General features: G+C 37.2%; 1 protein-coding gene across 1 annotated transcript in view; it reads right to left on the bottom strand.

The window, feature by feature from the left end:
• eys (eyes shut homolog) overlaps positions 1–23,904 on the bottom strand; it is a 160,408-nt gene that overhangs the window by 27,465 nt on the left and 109,039 nt on the right. The window contains exons 33-39 of the mRNA XM_079473466.1: positions 20,597–20,787; positions 20,378–20,469; positions 18,109–18,259; positions 15,885–15,997; positions 13,495–13,727; positions 5,183–5,350; positions 387–537 (exon numbers count right to left, since the gene is read on the bottom strand). Of these exons, the coding sequence (XP_079329592.1) occupies positions 387–537; positions 5,183–5,350; positions 13,495–13,727; positions 15,885–15,997; positions 18,109–18,259; positions 20,378–20,469; positions 20,597–20,787 (1,099 nt within the window). The remainder of the gene's footprint in view (positions 1–386; positions 538–5,182; positions 5,351–13,494; positions 13,728–15,884; positions 15,998–18,108; positions 18,260–20,377; positions 20,470–20,596; positions 20,788–23,904) is intronic.

Genomic DNA, 23,904 nt, shown 5'->3' with positions numbered 1-23,904 from the left:
AGGTCAATGAAGTATAACAATCACTTATCATGCGTCCAACCAATAATATCAATTAAAATTTAATTTAAAATAAAATATAAAATTGATGGGGATGAAATATGAATCTCTGATATTATGCATAAGTAAATGTTTTTTTAAAACACATAAATCTTTTGTATGTTGCATGTCAAAAATCCTTTTACGCCATTGACCCATATACAGAATGGAATTAACATTAATGTGACCATAGAGTGTATTTGGTACTTGGATTTGGTTTTACTCTGGACCCCTGGTCTCGCTATATTGAATACACAAAGTGAGCCTTGATTTTTAATTGAATTATTGTAAAAGCTTAAAGCTAAGGGATTAAAACAAATAAAATAAATGAAACTAAAAGTTATTCTCACCTCACTGTAACTGGCACCAAGCTGTCATTACTCATATCTTGATGACCAACTGCATTCAAAACATGACCAGCACTGCAGCCCAATCTGGCAACCGCTCTTCCATGCTGAAGGAACACATGGAGGAAACGATCTCCCAAATTCTGCTCCCGGGCTGAAAAGGCAGAGGCGATATAAAGAGATGAGGAAGATTTTACTTGGTATGAGCTAACCACAGGATTTAGAGATGACGTTTCACGTGTGACCAAAAACCTGCTTCAGTTATAATGAATCTCTGCGTTTGGAAGTCACAGAAATTTTAGGACATGTATGAGTCCATTAAATACTAATATGTAAGAAAATATCAATTTCTTTTAAGTGGATTTCAGTAGTGCGCATCAAATTTAAACTAAGAGGATCTCTCGAGGCTCTATATTAGGCAGATAAATGACAATCATCCTTACTGTCTTACCTGGTGGCTGGAATTCATAGTAAATTACGCAGTTATTGATTTATTCTTTACATAGCAATTTTGTTATTTGGACTGCATTCCATTTCTCATTGCAACATAAGTCACACACACATTAAAATATACATCATAATGACATCAGTGTACATGAACAGCTTGCATGTATCTCTTTTTCAGCTTAGCAAAGCAGGAGGTGTTTGTTTTGTGGTTTTTTTTGTCTTTGCAGGGGGATTTCACATGCACTGAAAAATGCACTCCCCAAGCACTTCAAGCAGTATCTCCAGCAAATGTCTGACACCTTGATATGTTGTCTCATCCCATGAACTGTTTCAAGTGAACTTCTTCAATTGGTGGAAAAACTGTACACTTGAAGTGTGGTGATCTTTTGTGTTACATGATGAATATTATGATCCTCCAAAACTATAGTATACTGTTAATACTAGACAAGTTTGTTTCTTTGTTTTGTGTAAATTTCTTACATGTAAAACAAATATGGTATATGCATTGTGTACACTGTAAAACCAGGTTAAGGAAGATACATTTTCTTAAATCCTTAACACAACTTTAAAGAAAACAACACTGAGAAAATATAGATGGGATTAGGGCTGTCATGATATTAGGTTTTCACCTCACAGTTATTGCGGGCCAATTGATTCATGCAACAGTATTATCACAATACCTATTTACATTTCTGTCAGATTTTGTTTTTTGGCCAACAAATCCAATTTTAAATCCAAAATTAAATTAGGACTATTTGACTTTCCTCAAATTCTCTGAGTGATTCGTTTGGTAATAATTCACATTCATATAAGTTAATGCAGTGCCATCTTTAAAAAAAAAACTGAAACAGAGGACTTACTTTGTAATTATTATATACAGTATGAGCATAAAAGATTTGATAGATGGCTAAAAGCTAAAGAACCTAATGACCACCGGATTGTATTGTGTATACGTCTATCCCTCACACACTAGTAACTGTCTACAATATTTTATTTTATCAACTGCGAACTAAATCAACACCTGTATATTTGATTCCCATCTGAGCTTGAGTTCTCACACAACTTTTACTGTCCTCAGTTGAGTCTGTGTGTTGCTGTGCGACATATTTGCCAACAACTCCAGCGACTGCAGATGCACTGCATCATCTCCAGCCAGCATTTCTTCTCCATCCTCTCTGTTTCAGGGGAATGGAGGCTGTAAGGAATGACAAATTACTTAATGTCCCAGTGGTCCTGTTACCCAGTACTGGGTCTAACGGACCGAACGCCCTTTTGTCAGAACCTGTCACCTGTTCTGTTCACTCTTTCTCTCTCTCTCCTCGTCTGATGAGTGAAGACCGTCGGGAGTCTGACGCGACACTCGGAGGAAGGTTTGTTTGGGGCGGATGAGACGGAGGTGTAATTTTGAGCGATCTCCTGCATTCTGATGCATGTCTTTGGCTTGTCTTCTGATTAACTTTCTTTGATCTCTAGTTTGTCTATTTGTCGCTGCAGCTCGGGAGAGCTAGTATTGGGTTCGAGGTACAGTACATATCCAGATTAAAGGCACAGCGTCTTCTGCACGCTGGCTGAGAGCTGAAGCACACCTGATCTGAGCGCTTTATGATCAACATGCAGAAAAACACAAGGCCTCGGGAGGTTCATTTGGTGACAGGCAAATAAGAAAAATGGAATTGCTTTTATGTTTTGGTTGTTTGGGGCTTTTGATTTTCAGTCAAAAACCAGAGGTGTTTTGTTTTTTCAATTTCCTTTAAGTTTCAAAGACATGCTGAGTGTCCGAATGTCTCACACTACAACTGAAATGTTTGGTTTGTAAATCCTTCTTTACTATAAACAGCACTTTGTGCAATAGAAAGGTTTCTGTCGATGTTTAAGGTTCTTTATGGAACCATACAACCTGACATAGAACCATTATTTTTTAAAGGTTTATGGAGAAATGAATTATCTGTGAAACAATTTAAACAAAAAGGTGATTTATGAAATTCATAATGTCATTCTAAATGCATTTAACATCTTTAAGTGATAGTTCACCCCCCCAAAAATGTGAATTCTCTCTCTCATCATTTCAAACCCGTATGACTTTTTTTCTCCTGCAGAACACAAAAGAAAATATGTTGAAGAATGTTGTTTACTGAACAAAAGCGGTACCCATAGAATTGCGTAGGTCTTGTGTCCATACAATTGAAGTCAATGGGTACTGCCTTTGTTCCATTTGGGTGAACTATCACTGCTTTAATTATTTATAAAAAAAAAAAATTTTATTAAATACATAAAAATATATAATAATATTTCTTTTTCGATTCAACATTTAGCAAAACCCTACAAATATTTCAATCTGGATCTTTGGAACCAACTGTAAGACCTGAAGTTGTTTGAATAAAATTGGCATTGATCAAAAGTTCACAAACAACCGAATAATAAAGAAGTTACTAATCACGTACAAGTCAAGTTGGAGAGCGCTCTAATGAAATCAGTCAGTCTCCCCCTCCTAAATTGATGAATCTGTCACAAGCCGGATGAGAGAGTGAACCCCGATGCTTTCTTCCTGTTATTTTATTTGTTTATTTTTTTACATAGCTAATCTAGAAAGGGGATTTCATGAGGGCTCTGACAGGTAGAGAGATGAGATAAACACCATCAGATTGTCAATGTCAGGTGAGCAGCGTATGCACAGCTAATGTGACGGGGTGGAAGTAAAATGAATTTTCAAACTTGACATCAAGAGCGATCTTATTCAAAGATGACAGTCCACCCAGCCCCACTGGCTTTAGTCTCTACAATTTATAGACATGAGTCATCTCGCTATCAGCTTATTTAAATGTCAGAGGATTGCCGGGACTGTTGTTGTGTGTAATGTGGACCATTGTATTCAACTGAACTAAGCTTGAGAAAACGTTCAATGACGTTAAATACAAATGGGCTAACCCAACCCGAACGTTCAACATCATCATTATAATAATATATAATCATTATAATAAGCGTACTGCTGTGAATTGAGTTATTGTAAGGAGAACATTTAGAAAACTGACATTGTACTTGTTCAATAAGACATTTTTGTTTATTTTTAATAAGAACAATATAATGTAAAATATTTATTATATCATATTACTCTAAATAAATGCGTATTTGGGGATTTAACATGTAACTGTGTGAATGATGTTATATAATGTTGTGTATTGTAATGCCATACATTATTATTATTAGTCACCCTTCATGTTTGACACTGTTTTTTGCAAATATCTAACAAATAAAAAGCATGAAAAAGCGCTTTTCAACTTTGATAACACAGCATTTAATCATTTCAGCATTGTTTTTTCCATTTCCTGTTAAACACAATATATAATATAACTATAAAGTATATTTGATATGATTCACTCGGTTACTAAATCACCAAATACTCATTCATTTCAAGTTTGCCAAAGCCAAGAGAGCATGTTTGTTAAGAACAAGAGCAATTGAAAAGCATCATTCGACAGCGTTTGCCAATTAGCTAATGGGATGAGCCATCATAACAGTAAATGCAGTCTCCAGCACATCTCCTCATCTGCTCTGATTGATTTCACCAGCAGACATTGGCTATGTCATTAACATGTCCTGAGAGACGACTTCATTACTGGATAAAGAGGCAGTCGGTCCAGCGTTTTTAATTTAGCACCCAGGCTTACGGTTTAATTCACAGCCCCATAATTCAAGGAATTTTTAGTGTGTGTAATCTGCAGGTTTCAACTAGAGGCTGATTATTCATTCATACACACTAATAGAGTGTGAGTTTATCGGGTCAGAATTTCTGCACGGCTTGGAGGTGATTGCTCTTCAATAGACACTTCAGGTGTGAACTGTGAATGTGATGTCAGGATAAATCATTGGCCTCGCAAATCAAACTGATGTTATTGTTTCAAGCGACTGCTCTGTGTGCGTATGCCCAGACAATCTTTGAACATGTGCAGGTAGCCATAGAAACAAAGAATTTATAAAATAATATGTAACTGGTTTGGAATTGGTTAATAAAGCGAGATATTTTTGAAAGCCTTAAGAGGTTTCCATGGTAAATTGTATTAGTCAAATGTCTGCACTCAATGAAAAACATATAAAATAAAGGTCTTGTCTCCTCTTGAGTTCAAGAAATGAACAAAGACAACCAAACCTGTTGATGTAGAAAATAATTACAAATTAGGGATATCAGTTTGAGCGGTTGTTATTTGGGAATAACAGACCTTGGAATGTTGCGACCGACCAATCAGAATCAAATATTTCAGAGATCTGTCTACTAATAATATTAAACGGACCCTGCTTAAAGATCGCAAAAATAGTGGACTGTTCCTTTAAGAGCCGTGTGGTTTTCATATACTCACAGTAGAGAATTGTTCCATGAGGTGACTTGCTCTTCATCGTCAAATACACAGTCCTGCTGTCCTCAGAGGATTGACTCGCAAAGTGAGTGTCTGACGGAGACAGGGACGTTAGAGACGGCAGCTCTATGAAAGAGTTTCCATCAAACTGAGGGAAAAACACAGATGTGTCTGCAAATAAGAGAACACAAACAACAATCATTGCACTGGTGTGTACAGTCAAATCTAAAACCAAAGCGAACAATATTTTGCTCAAAATAAAAATGTTGCTTTTGGTAGCTGACCAGAACTTTTTTAAATCAACATGAAAATGATCATTTACTCATGAATCTACAGAGTAAAGTGTATATTTTGGTTCCTATGACTTCTCAAGCTTTCCTTCGTTTTAATCTACAAATGCATGATGATAAAAAATATTTGACAAAAGTACAAATATTTCATGTAGCTTCTTGCAAGGTTGTAGTTGACTTAAAACTTTCTGTTTATTGATAAACTATTGTCCTAAATATTATTTAAAAAATGTACAATAAATGAAAATGAGAAATGTTGCCTCTGGAATAAACTAACATAAGGGACTAAATTATTGAATCCAAATGAACAAAAACTAAACTAACATTTAAATAAATTCATTTTGTATTGCAACATAAAAATAAACAATTGAAATAAAATGACAAAATATGAATACAACTACTAGAAAACTGAAAATAAAACTATGATCAATTAAACTAGCCAAAATGTCACTCATTCATGTCCAATTTGATCCAACTACACATTTACCATTATTTGCTCACCTTCCATAACTCCAAATGCATCTTTTTTATAGTTGACTAAGAGATACAGATTTGAATGTTGACTGTATTGTCAGGTAAGACCTCCAGCTGAATACTGAGTCAAGAGCAGTAATGTCTGCCAAACTCTGATAAGTAGCCTACAAGCAGGAGGATCCTGTCAGGACCTGTACTGGAGCAGCGTTATCTCCCACAGGGTGACAGGCGACAGTGACTTTGGGGGTAAGTCGAAGGCGGATGCTGCCTGTTATGGTCAGGACCTCTCTGCCGCGGTAATGATCCGTTAGCTTTAACACAGAAGCCAATGTATGCAGTGGCACACTGTCAGGGGATATGTGACAGGCAAACGTGCATCGGGGTGTTGCTCTTATAGCGGTCTGTGTGAGGTTCATTCAGCAAGAGACATGATGCGTGTAGTTGTACAGAACTGTTTTTTTATTCTGCATTTATAATTTTTTAAATACTCCATTACTTAACCAACCACGTCGCATGCAGGGCGTAACTAGACCGAGCGCTAGTTCCCTGCAGATTTAAACTAAAATCAAATACACCTGTCTATACTATACAAGCAATCCCAAAGACCTCGATTGGCCAAAGTATTTCATTAGTGTTATACAGGGCAGGACTAAAGACCTCTGCCCTAGCCTGCAAACACATCGCGTATAACAAACAACGTTATTTCTCTGCACTCCCTGGTCTGGAAACTGTAAGACATGCAGAGTTACAGATAATGATCCATTATGATCAGGATGACAAAGTGTTTGGGTCTAACAATGTGTCTTCTTGCTTGTTACAGACGCTGGTTAGGGGAAGTCTTGACCGCTAACCATCAGTCATGAAAGTAATGACAGTGAGAAACAAACTATCCTTCCAAATGTCCCGTGGAAAAATAAGACTTCGATTAGCCTTTCGACCTTGCAAAACTACATCTACATGGTATCGTTTTTGAACAGACGTGGAAGTAAACAATCAACATTGTTTAAAAATGACAATGTTTATGTTTTTACATACAAGAAGAATTCGTAAATGCGTCAAACATTCGTTCATGTACATCTGTAAAAGGGTTTGTTTACTGTTAATACAACAATGCGCATTTCAGCATCCATCCATGTGTGCGGTGTGTAGAACCGCACTTTACTGAACGTCTAGAAACATTGAATGTAAACATTGAATGTAAACACACATTAGTAGAAGGAGGTTTCAACTCTAATCTCATGGGGCAGAAAAAAATGACCTGAGCATGTCATGATGTATTTATCCTGCGTTACTTTTTTAATGCATTTACAAATTGACAATTTTTGCTAAGAGACTTACAGTGCATTCAAGATAGTTTATCAGTACACGTCCTGAGAATCGAACCACATAAACGCTAAGACAACAAAAGCAGTTGTTTCCAAATGCAATGGATGGCTTGAAGTCATCCATCTTCAGCAGTGTCTGTAAAGCTGTTTAGCACAACCAGAAGAATGTGTCACACTCGTACACCAGGATTAATCCCGCCTGTTACCCCAGAGAATATTACTCTTCTGCATCCTGCACCCGAAAACCAACAGTGACAATATTCATCGTGCCAAGCGGCAAACTCTAATTTGACTCAGACTAAAGGAAGGGAGGCTCCTCTCTCAAATCCCCAGACTTGTTATTGTAATTCTCATTGAAAAACTTCGTCAGCAAGTAAACAGCTTTGGACTCCACCCCCTCAAGCACTCAAAAGACTTGCCATCACCGAGTCTGAGGCTCAAAACGCAGCCAAGCAAATCGAGCGGGTCCCAGCGCTCGACACAGATTGGACTGCGGTCGCACTGAAGGAGTCTTTCAAAGGCTTTTCGATTCCTCTAACTCAGCAGAAAATAGTGCACACTCTTAGGGCTGCTGTTTAAGGGGGAGTTTTACGAGGGTGATGAACCGTGAGATAAGCGCAGATAGTCATGATGGATAGACGAGGGTTAAAGAAAAGCAAACGCCCGACCGATGCCTTTTTTTCTGAGACAGCAGATGCCACGGCTGTATTCACACAGTCAGCGTGTGGGACTGACAACTACGTTTACTAACAAGTCACATGGACTTTCAAATCGTTCTATTCTCACAAATTAATTGGTTGCAAGAGGAGTTACAAGAAGAACACGAGGGGTGCATAAAGAATAAACTAAATCAAGCCTGTATCTATTCTCGAAATAGCGAAGGATGACAGGTACTAACATACTGTAGATGTCAAAGATAGTTAGTCTCACAAAATACAACAAAGTTATATCACAGTTGTGCAAAGTATTATTTGTTAAATGTGTCCAATTAAGGAACAAGTTCGTCTTCATTAACCAGGAGCTTGTTTAAAGCTTAATTCTTAAAAATGAATGTCTGCGGCAGCTTGTAGTTTTGTACAACAGATTGTGCTATAGATATAGGCACACACATAACATGCGTTGGTGTGTTTGTTTTTTATAATCACACTGGCATCTGATTTTTTCTTCAGTTTTTTATTAATATTTATTACACTTAAGCGGCTCGCCCATGGCAGTTATAACTTCTGCCCTTGCAAAAAAGAAAATCACAGCACCCCTTGCTCAAAATACGTTCCCGCGGCTATGCTCCAGAATAACCGGAAATAACTTAAGATGAGGCACTAAAACTTTTAACTGAAAATCTATAAAAACTAAACTAACAATACATTTCTTTTAAATAAATAAACTTAACATAAAACGACAATTTATTTACCAAAACGAAAAAAAACTATGCATATTAAAATTCTTTTAAAATATACCCAAAAAATGTATTACAAATAAAAAGCATTAAAACAAATATTATTAAAAATACGAATCAAAGTAAAATATATATATACATTCTGGCGTGTAAAGCGGCATTTGGGTCACATCAAGAATCCAAAATCGACAGGAACAGAAAACAATTACTTATGCCTCTGTTTCTGTGAATAACTGCAACTCGATTTTTTAAGTCGGTACAATATAATTATGTATTATTGACTCATAAACATAATTTGATGCAACTTAAATAGACTGTTTTTAGGGTATAAAGCGCAATACTGTATATAAAGTGTATAACATATTACATTTGCTCTCCAAATGCAGGTACAAAACCAGACAAACAACCATATTATGCCGAGTACCTCATTATACCCATCCGTGGTGTCATAGGGTAAGTGACGTTTCTACAGTAATGTTCTTTTTCATGCAGTTTAGTGTTCATGGCTAGTTTATTGCCTAGAACCAAGCGATATGGGCATATTTACTCACAGATAAACGAGAGCGTCTGCCAAGTGGCCATGGGAAAAATGTAAAATCCGCACAACTTTGCTTGCACAGAGAGAGCTCGGAGGAATTATTTAATACAGTGTCTGCTTGATTATGTGATATTTCCCATGGGGAAGTACAAATGAGTCAGGCCTGAATATATCCACCCCCTTGCTTTACATAGTGCCCAGAGGGACAAATAACATTTCAGTGGATTACTTAATTATCTGCAAATTAGCACTTGGAGAACAAATGGCAGAGGTGCCGAGAAAAGGGCGTAAGAGAGCAGAAGTGCTGAGCGAGTTATTGAGAGGGGTCATTGTTCGCCTGCCTTCTTTTTATAGAACCGTACAGTCTGTTCGGGTTTTAAAATGTGTGTATGAATAAACAATCTGGCAAACTGTTGATAAGGTGAGCTGGGTCTCTGCAAGAGATCTGATCCATAACTGTACGACTAAATTCAGAAGCAGATGGACTAAATGACAGACAGCTGCAAATGTCTAAAGTAAAGCGTACACCATATGCGCAGAGCAGAGTTCCTGCTTCCTTCAGGGACTTTCGTGTCAATATTATGCCCCAAAATAAGTCAGAACGCAAGCTGAGCAGTTTACAGAGAAAGCCATATTGTATATATACTAATGCCCTGACACCAAACCCTGTGTGTAGTATTACTCTTGAGATGTAAGGCACATGTGCATCCGCCGCTCCCAAAGGAGGCCACGATCTGACCAAGCTGGGAGAAAATGCTGAGAGGCAAATAAAGTCATTTCATCTTGATGACAAGTCTGTCATTAGCTACTGTGCTGACATCGCACTTTTTTGACTATTCAAATTTTACTCGCCTAAGCGTGGACGACATAGTTTTCCTTCCTTATAGTTTTTTTAACTATAAAGTGAAACTGTGTGTTCAGTCGTGGTCTAAAGCATCCACAGTACCTGCATTAACTGAAATCTCACTAGAAATAAGCATCGCTAAGAGGGAAGATTTGAAAGTGTGCCGGTTGTGACCTAAAATAAACCAAAATTATAACATATAAAGAGCAAAACACGGAGTGTAACCAGAATGCTTGTGATCGTGTTCTCCTTGCTTGTGCGAATAAACTGTGAAGTCTGAGTCTAAAAGTGCAAGGTAAGAACTTGCTAATAGCTTGACTCCTTGACAGCAAAGAGTTCACACATCCTAAGATTACAGCAATTTATCTAAATGCTTTTTCTTGCCTCCATGAGAACAAAACGTGTTTTCTCTCCCTGCATGGATTACTAGAAGAGAAATGCAAACACGACAGCTATAATGGTCTCAGAATGTCAAGAAACATTGATTTTGCACACGCACACGCAGTAAAACGTTTACAATTTTTCCCTTTTCTGTAATTGAATTACCTAATGAGAATAGCCTATGTGATGACATTCTCCTTGACTTTTATTTATTTTTACAAGTTTTCATCCAATTGATTTAATTAAGATTGTAATTTCGGCTGACAGTATGTGACATTTGTAATTTATGAATATGATTTTACGTGACTCGTGTTTATGTTTTGAAAAGTACTAATTTTATCATCTGGTGTATTATGCATACACCAAGGTTAAAACATTGAGGTCATATTAGTAAAAACTTTCATTAATTTTACACAAATTTTTCCATTACAAGCATAATTACAGCTCTTTTTGGTGTTTGTTATGTCCTTTTACTGTGTGTTTTAATGGCAACATGCATTTGAGCTGAACTGGTTTTACTGCATGGCTACTGGTTATTTGGTCTTATCTAGTGGTCCTCTTGCTTTACTTGTATCACTGAAGAGATTTATGACCTTATAATACCCCGTCTCATTTCCTCACTGTCATCCTCAGGATGTTTGTATGTTTTGTTTTGGCATATCTGCTGAGGTTAGCCAGTCATCAAGCAGAGTAATTGCGAGAGGACTAAATTATAGTGACATGGTCTTGCTAACCTATGACTTTGCATTTTAGATACTATATCATGGCACATGTTTTTTAGCAATATTATGACTGATAAATAATAAAGGAGCAATGTGGAGATTTTAGCGGCATCAATGACGGGCGCAAACCTTAGTAAATTGCGTTGCATGATTCATTTAAATACTCTCCTCCCATAACGTTTGCGTCTGAAGAGTAAACTCCTACAAATGCATATGCAGTAAGGCGAGTCGCAAAAACAGCCGTGTCCATGCCATTTCAGAGTGTCTTTAGTAAAAGTAGGTTTTTTTTTTACACCAAAAGAGATGTTTGTGCTGTCACAAGCTGTTGGTAAATTAAGCCCTTAAAGGCGAGGTAGGCCTAACCTCGATTTCAAAAACGGTTGTTGTTATTCGAAATCGTCAACAAAACACGCTACGCAAAAGGAACACAGCCCTTCCTGCATTGCTCCACCCTCAAACGTGCTGTGCAACGCAGGCTGATTGGCTTCAAGCTTGTTTTGTGTTAGAAGTTGAAAAACAGAGTTACGACACTATCATAGACGTCCGTTGGAAGAAAGAAAAGAGGAAGTAACTTCTGTCATGGCGTGACCAATACTTCCAAACAGTGCACTGAAGTCTATTAATTTCAACAGAGTGTGAAATAACGGCATGTTTACACCTTTTAAACAAGTTGGCGGACATATCTTATATACGTAGATCTTGTATCTTATATAGATATATTTATATATAGGTCTTCGAGCTTTCCTGTTGCTCAGAGTTTAGAGCATGGCGCTAGCAACGCCAAGGTCATGGGTTCAATCCCAGGGGATCGCACATACTCAGATAAAATATATGGTATAATGCAATATAAGTCCCTTTGGATGAATGCGCCTGCCAAATACATGAATGTAAATTTTATATTTATAGATCGTATAATATAAAGCAATATGTCTCCCCAGACATAATGCTGCTATAAATGTAGTCAACATAGTATTCAGTGTACACAATTCTGCATCGGACACAAAGTAGAAATACAAGGCGAAAACATCAATAAAAGCCCATGAAATTAAAAATAGAACAGATGCGTAAAAGCGGACTGTTATCCAATAATAGCTAAAAGCCTGTTTTCAAGCTGCATTAAAGACTTGAAATCAAAAGTGGATTAAATAAAGTAAATCTTATTCCATACAGTCATAGAAAACAGAGGAAAAGAATACTGATGACTCATCTCGTACTTCTGAGATTTAGCCAATCAAATGCTCACGTGAACAGCACCTGCATCTGACCAGCAAATCATGGTTTAGGATATAGCTGTGACGTGACTCAAGCCTATTGGCTATTAAAAAAATACAAAAACCTTCAATATGTCAGGCCGAAATCAGTACAGAAAGAAAGTAAAAATACAGACAGCTTCATCTGAAAGGTTAAGAACTGTCCTTTTCTTTTTCTCCTCCAAGATCTGACCTGATCCGTTCACAAACACGTCAATCAATGTCCAGGCCGGCTAATAAATAGACGCCTGAAAAGCAGAATAAATGATTTTTAATTCATTTCAAGCCCAGCATTTAACTGCCAGAGCATCTGAACGTTACATCGATTGAGACAGATGAACTTGTAGCTCAGCAAATTAGCTCTTTACCTGAGCATCGGCTTATTGACACGGGACGAAATATGGCGAGTCAGCGGGTTCAGGAGTAAAATACAATAAAAGGGCAATTAACACAGCGGAGGAGGACAATACAATGAATACCGGACTCCTGGAAGCACATAAAAATTCTGTCTTCAGAGACAAGGTGCTGATTTTGAAAAAAGGAACGGCCGTTGTCAGTTCAGCGTTGAGCAAATTGTTAAAGTGTGAGATATTCTGCCATGGCAGCTCAGCACGTTGAGTGTCAGTCAATACCAGTTGGGTTCACAGTGTAAAAGACTTTCCCTTCACCAGAATTTAATATCCCACATGTCTTATCCTGGTGTGAGGCAGAGGAGGTAAAATAAATCTGAAGCACACAGGTGACAGGGTCAAGCACTCATTTGTAGTGGGACTTGTAGGCGAACAGATAAAAGTGGGACTGATATTACAACTTGTGTATATGGACCTTACTTAAATCACATCATGCATAATTCAAAGAGATAGCTGGTTCAACACTAGGGCATGGTTTCTTACGGTGCATCGACCACTAGAAATGAATATCTTTATTTTTTATCAAGCCAAACGGTTGCAGAGGGATTATTTGCCACAGTTGGGGGTAATCTCCCAAACTATTGTTGTAAAAAACCTCACATCTAGTCCTAACATCTATAGGGTTCTGCATATTTATTTGACTTGCTACTGAGCCCCTTGAAGAAAAAAGAAGTGGCAGTGTCACCTTTCTCACACAGACGTCCTGTGAAATGAAGCGGGCAGTCGCAGAGGAAAGACGAAGCCCCGCTGGGGAGGGAGAGCGGCCGGCATGATCCGCCGTTGAGACACGACACCTGCTGGCAGAGAGGTGAAGGCTGAGTGGAAGGGGTGATCCGCCATCCAGGTGTGGTTTCCTCTGTGATGAGCAGAGATGGGTAACCTGTGGGGTTTGCTGGTGGGCTGTGACCCGATAGAGATCTAAATAACAAGTGTGTGCATAATGCAAATGAATGTAAGTTAGGGGTTGTTATATTTGGGTAAAAGAATACGTATATAAAATATATATGTATACTTTGAATTATTCAAATTGTCGGCAAGAAAATAAATGTATATCATTTATATGACACAACTTTGTGAAAATAATAGTTATTTTCAGTTATTTACTACAGCTTGAATGTGATCATTATGGTTTCTTTCTGCAGGAACACAATTCAGAGAACTAAGCAATTAAATGAAATATATACTAATATTCCATTTAAAATAAGGCAGGTAAAGTGTGTGTTAGAAAAGCAAAAGACAATTTAAAATTTGACTAATTTATCACAAAAGTTTAACATTTGTGGGGTCAATAAAACTCCACACATTAAATCATTGTTTAAATTTGCACAAAACAGGAGTTTCAAAATAGATCTGTGCATACTGATAGCTGTTTATTTGCATGTGCTGAGTGAATATTCAAGAATAATGAATAATAATGCGTCAAGTGATTCAATGTTCACCCCAAAATAAAAAAATTCTGTCATCATTTACTCACCCCCTTGTCCTTTCAAACCTGTATGACCTGTCTTTTTTCCGCAGAACACAAAAGAAGATATTTTGAAGAAAGTTGGTAACCGAACACCACAGGCACCCATTCATTTCTAGTGAACAAACACAAAACTAGTACAACTGAATGGAGGCCAGTTAAAGCCACAATATGTAAATTCGGACCGCTAGATGGCGCACTTTCAAAACAACAACAAATAAATAAATTATGTCATGTAGGAGAGTGGAATTATTGGAAATGTCGTTTTCACCATCCAGAGGCGTATGGAGATCGCCCATCATGTTCACGGACGACGGATTGAATTATTTTATTTTATGTCATCGTAATGAACTAGCTTGCAAGAAATGTGGAATTTAATGCTACATATGCTGTATACGGTGATTATACAGTTGCCGTAGTTTCTCCAACCAGAAACTGGGGGTATAGAGGGTATGCATAGATTTTACTTTCCCACGTGAACCCTTTGGAGAATAGAAGAAACAATGCAAAACACGCAATTATTTGCAGAAATTACAAGCAGCTGGACTTGACGGTTACGGTCACTTACGCTTATGGCTTCACTGCAACTTAAAAAGGAATCGGGTGTTCCCGGACACTGAAATGTTGCTCAGAATTGCATTTCCTGATATTGTGAGCAGACATTTTGTTGAGTGACGCTCCGGCATGCTTACGTGGTAAAGTGACGACACGTCCAAACCCTTTATTGAGCACCGGATATTAAGTCACTGATATGCGACAAATGCAAAGACGACAAGGGACGGGCCATTATTTTACATTACATTATTCCGAATGTTCCCAAGAATTTGCAAATCTAGAGAAATGTAACTACACAACTGCATGAAATATACAAAATCATTCCTTATTGTGGCTTTAACAACATTTTTCTAAATATTTTCTGCGGAAGAAAGAAAGTTATGCAGGTTTGATATGACAAGAGGGCGAGCAATTTTATTTTTAGGTGAACATCACTTTGATTGAGTAATACATTTTATTATGTTAAAGATATATATATATGTGTTTGTGTGTGTGTGTGTGTGTGAATACTGTATGATTAACATATAATCCCATAACAAAAATATTATTCTGTATATCCTTTATATTATCATTAATTCAAATATAAAACGGGAAACTACCAAAAACATCAACTCCATCGCGAAAGAAGTAAACAGAAAAAAATATAATGAACTATATTTTACTCTCTCTCATGATCATAGATGTGATTTCCTACTGCTCCGTAAAACAGGTCTTGACTTTCTCACAGATAAAATGCAAAACACTCAAGTCAGCATGAATGATTGCATTGTCCTTTCAAACAACAACACGCAATGTGTGAAGCCGAACTTAAATAACCCAAGCATCTCCGTCTTGATTAGCAATTTGCACAAAGCACGGCCATACGACACCTGTGTGCTCAATGAGATGCTGTATATTACAGATAGACCGCTGACAGACACAGCATGTCAACTTCTACATCCTTGAGCCATGAGAAACATGGGAGATTAAATACAAGAAAAGCAAAAACTTTGTTGAAGAAAAACAGGAGACGCTGGAATAGTATTAAATTCTGACAGAAAATCAGGTTCAATTACCTGCAGTTGTCAACATTGTGCCCAGCAATGCCATGGGCCGCATGGAATCCGCCGAGCTTATTAATTTCCATTATTTCAATGCAGCCGGTGTAGTTGTGGAAAGGCTCGGCTTCCTGAGGGAGGAGGAAACAACAAAGTCTCAAGCAGTTACTTCAGAGGAAAACAGAAAAGAATCATCTCAGGCCTGAGGGTGAAACGAAATACAGGTACAAAGAAACACTTCTGGGAGAGGAACGAACTGTACAACTAAGAGATTGCATTTAAAGGAACGGCTCTTCCAAAAATGAAAATTCTGTCATTATTTACTCAACCCGGTGTTGTTCCGAACCCGTATGAGTTTATTTGTCCCATGGAAACAAAAGTAGATGTTTTTGAGGAATCTTTGTAGAGAGTCACATGTTTACAGTGACACCATTCATTCCATAAAGTTTCATTTATGCACACTTGACAAATTCAAAGAACGTTTTTTTGCACTAATACATCTTACGGTCAGAAGAGGCTCATACAGCAGTGCATTATAAAGGAGAATTTGTATTGCCAACAAAAAAAGCACATTGGTCAAATTGTTGTCTAGACAAACGCATCTGAACATCTCCTTTCTTTCTTTTATCTGTTTCTCAAGTGCCCGTGACCTGCTTCCAGCTGCCTGCGGGAGAAATGAAAAGTGTGCCTGCTAGAGTCTCAAAGCTTTATGACTGTCAATACATGGACCTTGACAGCTCTTTGAAGACTTCTAACCAGTTTTTCAACAACCTGAAAATAATTCCCATTTTATTACAACTTATGTTAGTGCTGGGGCGTCATTTGGGTATGGCAGGGGCTGGCTGCTGCCATACCTCGGTCAATTCAGAGTAATATTTTATTGCAGTATTAAATTCAGAAGCACGAAAAGAGTGTATAAATAGTGCTGCTTTATTAGTATCTTCAGCGGTGTAGTGCGATAGACGTGTGAGAAATGATTTTGACTTTGCTGCTAAGCAGGTTCGAATCTGCCGAACTCCCATCTCAAAATGTTCACATATCAGAGCGGCTTCCATTTGTTTTTAAATATGATGTTTTCACCAATAGATTATTTATAGCGTGTTGTGCTTTATCTTTATTATATGTGAGGAAGGTTGCTGCAGTAGCATCCTGTATGATGGGGTCAGAAATGAATAAATATATGAGAGGCCGTCATGTCGAGGTATAGTAATAAGGGATTGGATGCGAGTCTGCCATACCTTGGTTTTAGGTGAATTGACGCCACTGTGTTAGTGGTGTATTTGCAGCAAGTGGTAAAGTCAATGTGCAGCACATTAATCTTAGAGTGAATTTTCCTGACTTTACTATGACCTGAAATTGTTAAAATAATTTAGACAATTTATGAACCAGTCCGATACAATACAAATTGTCAAAACTACAACATTGTGCGTGTGTGTCACGAATCACAGAGGAAGAACCCAATTGCAGGCAGCGACAATGACAAGACTGGAGAGAACGCATATTATGTCCTGATTGACAATAATATGTTTCTCTCCACATAAAACACGTGGGTCTGTCATGATTCTGCCCCTAGACCAGAAAATCAAGACGAGAGCAGGCAGAATCATGACAGTGTGTATATAAACTACCGCGGAAAGAATTAAGAATTGTATTTTTAGATTTTTTACGATTTATAGGTATGTGCTTAGGTAAAACTATAAATTTAGTTTCAATCTGTAAACTACTCACACGATGTCTCCCAAATTTGAAATAAAAATATTGTTTCTATTTGCAGAAAATGTAACTGGATTTTTTTCTGACCTCAAATACTGTAAAGAAAACAAGTTCAGATTCACGTTTAAGCATTGCAACAGTAATAAGAAAAGATTTTCATGTGTCTTGTCATAAGGTCAGTCTGTCACATTGCTGTTGGATGACTATGCATTTAAATGCTGGAATGATCTTTATATGTCTATACATATATATATGCATAGCTTCTTTACACTTAAAAAATGCTAACATAGTTGAGTCAAATATGGATATTTTTTATTTACATCAACAGTTGGGTTTGTCCATATTTTACCAAATCATGGGTTAAATCAATCTTACCTTTTTTGTGTTGACATGGACAAACACACAATGCCACGAAACAATAGTTTAAAACAAATTATGTTAATATCCTACTTTGCATTTCCAATCCACAGTATTTTATTTCTCTTATGATGTGTCGCTTTAAAAACCATTACACAGAAGCTTCTCTCACCTTATGTGGTGAATAACGCAGAGGAAGACCTCCTATGAAGAGACTGTTGGTCTTCTGTAAAACCAGATGTGATGTGTATTTGCTCTGGTTGCTCTTGACAGTCCTAAAGCCCATCACAGTAACTTCAGCCTCACATGGAGCAAGATGCTGTCTGCAGAAAACAAATATCATCAGTGTACTACAGACTTTACGGACAAAACATCCTCCGTCTTGTTATAAACCAACATGCCAAGTCTATTCGGCCGTATCTGTTCACCTAATGGTCATAAATGCACGTAATTAATGATGTTTAGTATTAATACCACAGACGGATTTTAAAGCAATTCAGTTTATGCTAATAAGATACATTTTCTTTGCCTTGAGGAGAACACAATTACTTTAAAAGCCAAGCACCCCTAATGCTCGTTTTATCTGTTATTATTTTCCGCTTATTTAATATTCAGACCAAAAACAGGTTATGCTGAATGACTCCTAATGACTGTGTTGTTTCCATGGATACGAGAGATACAGGAAAGCATTCAGAGGGAAAAGAGTCCACTATGAATTCATTAGTTGGTAAAGCATTAAAAATATCATGGTTGGATTTTTAAGAAAAAAAACTAATGGTCTTGGTGTGAATAAAGGCCAAATCTATTCAGACATACAGTAACCACATCATAACAAAATGCATTTGATATAACGTTTCCTCATATCAGCATCAATCCAAACCTTAATGTAAAGGAAATGACGGAAAAGACAAGCTATTGCAATAGCTGAAACTTCTATAAACTGTTTTATTGCCAGTTAAACACTTATTAAAATCGTCGGCCTATATTCTTCTGACAGCTGTGTCATGAGTTTAATGTGAATCAAGACACGGAATCCTCCAGCAAAACAAAAAGATTTGTTAAGCTCAAGGGCATCTTTCACCTGCAGCTCATCAAGTCTTTTTTCCTCCTCATTTTATGATTCTCGGACAGTCTGTTCCGGAGACGTGACCAAGTCTTGGGACTTTTCCAAAGCTTTTTCAGCCCTTCCAAACAACAGGGGAGGAAAGATAATTACCTCAGTGTGGATTCTGGGCTAACTATGTACAGCTGGAGGATTGGGCTACAGATGCCCTGCTCATAATGGCAGTATTCCCTCCCTCCCCGGCCCTGAGATGATACTTCTGCCTTTCCTGAGGTTCACAGTAGACAATCTTGACTGATTTGTTAAGCGGGCTGCCAGTTTTTTTGCTTCCTCTGTCTCCCCGGGAGTGCGTACCGCCGGGTCCTCAGCGTCCCCCCTCTGGAGCAGCCGGAGAGGCGGTTAATTTAGACGAGCTCTGACAGAGTCGCCTGGATGCTCGCCATGAGAGCCACTGGTCCCCGTTGAGTCTTAGAGCAGACAGTTCCACAGCGGGACACACAGAAAACGCTCTACTTACTTAGGAATGTCTTAAAAGCCTGTGATAAAACTGTGAGCTTTAAACCGTTTCACTTGGTCACATGAGACGTGAGTGAGGGAGTGGAACGAAAGGGGTCATTTTTCAAGTATTTTATAAAAAATTTAAAATAACTTAATCTGTGTGTTTTGAACATTACAACATGTTTTCACGGCACACACAGAGATGACCTTTTAATCCTTCTTTTTATCTTTATTTTGACAACTCTCTCACACTTGAAGTCTTGATAGCTGGCACAAAAATTATGATTTGTTCAGCTGGTGCATCTTCCTGGAAGCTTTTCAAAATCTCTACAAAAGCAGAAAGAAACCGGCTGATGCACAGAATATGGGAACGTCCGCATGTGGAGAGGCTGCGGCGTCTCTCGGGGACTCTGAATGTGATCAAATCCTTCAACGACTGCGTGACCGTGCATTTCAGTCTCTTCTGAATCATTTTTGGAAAAAAAAACTAATGGATTCATGGAACTGTGTGGACTGTGTGCACTGTATGCACTTAAGCACAAAATATCTTTCAGCAATCTTTCTGCTTCCATTAAATATATAATGATATAATCATGGGGAGCGGCGGCAAAGCACTTTTTGTGAGTCTCCTTTATTTATCACAGCTGAATTGAATGATCAGCTTGTTACCTGAGAGATCTATGGGACAGAACTGGTTGGGACATAAAATCGTATCAGTAGCCCTCTGCACTTTAGAAAAAGAAAATGTGTAAAGTGTCAAAGTTTGTTTTGCATTGTTTTTGCGTTAATGACATTTTTCCATGTCTGTTTATACCATTACTTGATTTTTAACCTCTTCTCTATTTTAAACTGTTTAAAGATGGAAAACAAAACATCTTACCTTAAAATAGCCACATATTCATTTCCATCAGCAACCTGCTGTGTTGTATTGATTCTCTGAACTCTCTCCTTTTGGTTAAACGAGAAATCATACTGCAGGGAGGAAAGGTATATTGTATATCAAGTCTTTCCATATAATTACTTTCCACCTTATTCAGTGAACCGTTTAATTTGACAGATAATGGTTGAAGAAGCTTTAAAAACATGTGTGTAGTTTTACCTGAAGCGTGCCACTGGAAATGTGGAGTTTGATGAAAAAGTGACCTCTGGGCATAGAGCCCTGATCCAAATACAGCAGGGTTCCTTCTCTTACTTCGGTTTGGAACCTTACTGTGAGGCTAAACACAGCGCCGAGTTCAATGCCCTCAAACTCCAGAAAGGAATTCCCAGAATATCTCCCGAAGATAATATCTGCATGGGAGAAATCCAGACAGAAACAGAGTGGATGCAACTATACGGAGAGAAAATCTACATATAGCAAACTGAATTTACATTTATCAAGATTTGTTTTATCATAGAGAAGTAAAAAAAAAGTTTTAATACAATACAATGATATTTAATAAAATAATGTCTCATCTTGGGTGCAAGAAAATGTAAGTTCGAGTGAAGATAAACATCACAGACGTAAAGCGAATGTCACTCAAAAAGAGTGAGTAATCCTATTAATATTCTGCACGGCACTGAAAAAATATGAAACCGTATAAGCACGAGTCAATAAGGATAGGGAGCGACCTTTATTCCTAATAAACTCTGCAAGGAAGTGGCGAAGAATTAATTCTCAGATAAAAGAGAAACTTTTAGATTTATTCCAATATTTAAACTTAACTTTAATGTGATCTCTGTCACCACAACTTCAATAATCAACTTGGAGCAGACTTAACCAAAACTGCAGGACTGACACATTTTGAACGTTTGAAACCTTCTGCTAAAAAAATTCCGAAACATTCTCTTAATTACAAAAGATAATTTGCTTTAAAAATATAGAATTGTAACATTGTAATTACATTATTATTATTATTACAATAACACATAATAATCACATATTATATATACAAATATTATTAAATTCCTCTGAAATGATGAAAGAAAGATTTTTTATTTTGATGCGTTTCCTATTCCCTAGGTGGAATGCTTGTTTTAAACCAATAAAGAATTTTATCATATGAGAGAAATTTTTCAGGGAAGATTGTTGACATAAACTGCGCTTTCATTTGATATTCAGAATAATCAGGGGACTTGTATGATCCATGTTTTTAATTTTAATGCCCTTGATCTTTTTTTGTCTTTTTAATGCAATAAAAAATTCTGTGTTTGAGAGTAAAACAAATTATTTGGTAATTAAAAAACATTGCATGGAAATCTTTGAAATTTCTCTTTGTGCACTTCAAAAACTTATTCTACTACAAGTCTTTTTTTTGGAACGACAACTCTCTTTTCTGCTTTCTTTTTTGCAGGTTTAAAACTTTTGGTTGAATTTATTTTTTGCGGGTGAAGCTTTATCTCAGTGGGTGGTCTCTACCCTTTCTTTTGGGCCTGTTTGGAAATGCATTACCCAGTATACGTAAACGAACTGTTGTTCGCCATTTCTGCTTGAAACTCGCTCTTCTGTCCGACTGGCGGCAGGGGGAAAACGTAGTGGACGTGATCATATTGTCACTTCAATCGGGAATGACCAATATAAAAAGCCCACCGCTCACCGAGATGACTCACAAAAAGAAAATTCAACGAGGTTTCAACTCGGAAGCAAAAGTTTTCAACTTGCAACAAAATTTTTAAACCCTCAAAAAAAAAAGACAATGAAAAGAGAGCAATATTTGTCCAGCAGAAAAAAAGACATCAGAAAAAAGAGCAATATTTGTCGTCCGGCAGAAAAAACACATCAGAAAAAAAAGAGTAATATTTGTCGTCCCGCAGAAAAAACACATCAGAAAAAAAAGAGCAATATTTGTCGTCCCGCAAAAAAAGACAGCAGAAAAAAAAGAGTAATATTTGTCGTCCCGCAGAAAAAACACATCAGAAAAAAAAGAGCAATATTTGTCGTCCCGCAAAAAAAGACAGCAGAAAAAAAAGAGTAATATTTGTCGTCCCGCAAAAAAAAAAACAAGTAATTTTGTTATCAATTTCAGATTTTTTTGCAATCTTTTATTTTTTTTTACAAAATAATTAGTTTTACTCTAAAACACAGCATTTTTGATTGCACAAAAAGACACAAAAAATCTCGATAATAATTGTGCCTAGTACAGTAGCTTCTTCTCCTGTTGGAAAATTATCAAAGATAAATCTCCTTAAGTGACCCAATACAGTACATGGCATGACTTGCTTTTAAAAAGACATCCTTTGGTTAATAGTTAATAGAGGGACTAAAGAATAATTGTCCAAGGACATTCTGTTCCGGTTAGTGACAACATGGGCAGAGCCTTTTCTAATGTGTTACTGCTGTCAATGAAATCCACTGATGTTCATCATGATACATCCTTTCTACTTAAGTCTATGTTTTTGAGATTTCAATTTAATTAGAATAATCTGAAATTGAAAAGCATTATATATTGAACATTTGAATGGTTGCAATCTTTAAACATTAAGACTTTACAGCTAACAGGTCAGTTTTATCTTTTAAACAATTCTTATATTTTGTTTTCCTAGCAAGATGTTTATCTTTTGTAAAAAATATTGCCTAATTTGCTTTATTTTCTTCATGTGCAACAAAATAAGATTCGGAAATATGCAATATAAAATGGAAAAAAAGAAAAGGAAATTCTGACATTATATCCTCATCCTAATGTCATTCCAAACCTGTATGAGTATCTTTCTTCTGCAGAACATAAAAGGACAACTTGTGTTCTACAGAAGAAAAGACTATACAAAATCTGTTCATATTTGTATAAATCGAGAACACATTCACAGTCACTCTCAATTGACATAATGCATAAAGAATTATAATACTCTTTCAAGTGGAAGTCATATTTGTAATGATTGTATGTTACAGATACTGTCTTAATATTCTTCAATAGCAGACATTCCTAAAGAACAGTAGTTATTATGAATGCAGAGTGCATTTACCAGTTCCTTCCTTTACTGTGACTCAGGACATCTTAAGTAAAAAGTGGCCCTGCTTTCTCAGCTTCCTCCAAACAACTTTCTGTCAGCTACTTCAGCCCTGTATCGCGAGTCTAAGCACAGAAATATACAGTAACCCACACCATGCCCGCATTATCCCACGCTCGGCCGACAAACACACGGCATATAAATCCCCACTGGACAGCAATGAAAGTGTTACTGTCTCTATGAAAAAAATGATACCAGCTTATTACATGCCTCATTTTAAGCCATGATATCCCCACTCTCTGTCATCCGTATCAGGCGGCAATTACGGGACATTTTGAGAAGTACTTCCACCGTCTTTGAGATCATTTAGGGTACTGATGCGGACAAACTTAAAAGACCGATTCTGACTTGAGCAATTTGGCCCAGGCATTAGTGTTTGGCTGAAGTTAATGCCCTTCAATCTCAAACGGTTCCTACGAAAGG

Source organism: Barbatula barbatula, assembly GCF_947034865.1.
Source record: "Barbatula barbatula genome assembly, chromosome: 14".
Lineage (NCBI taxonomy): Eukaryota > Metazoa > Chordata > Actinopteri > Cypriniformes > Nemacheilidae > Barbatula > Barbatula barbatula.
This window is presented reverse-complemented; position numbering and strand designations above follow the sequence as displayed.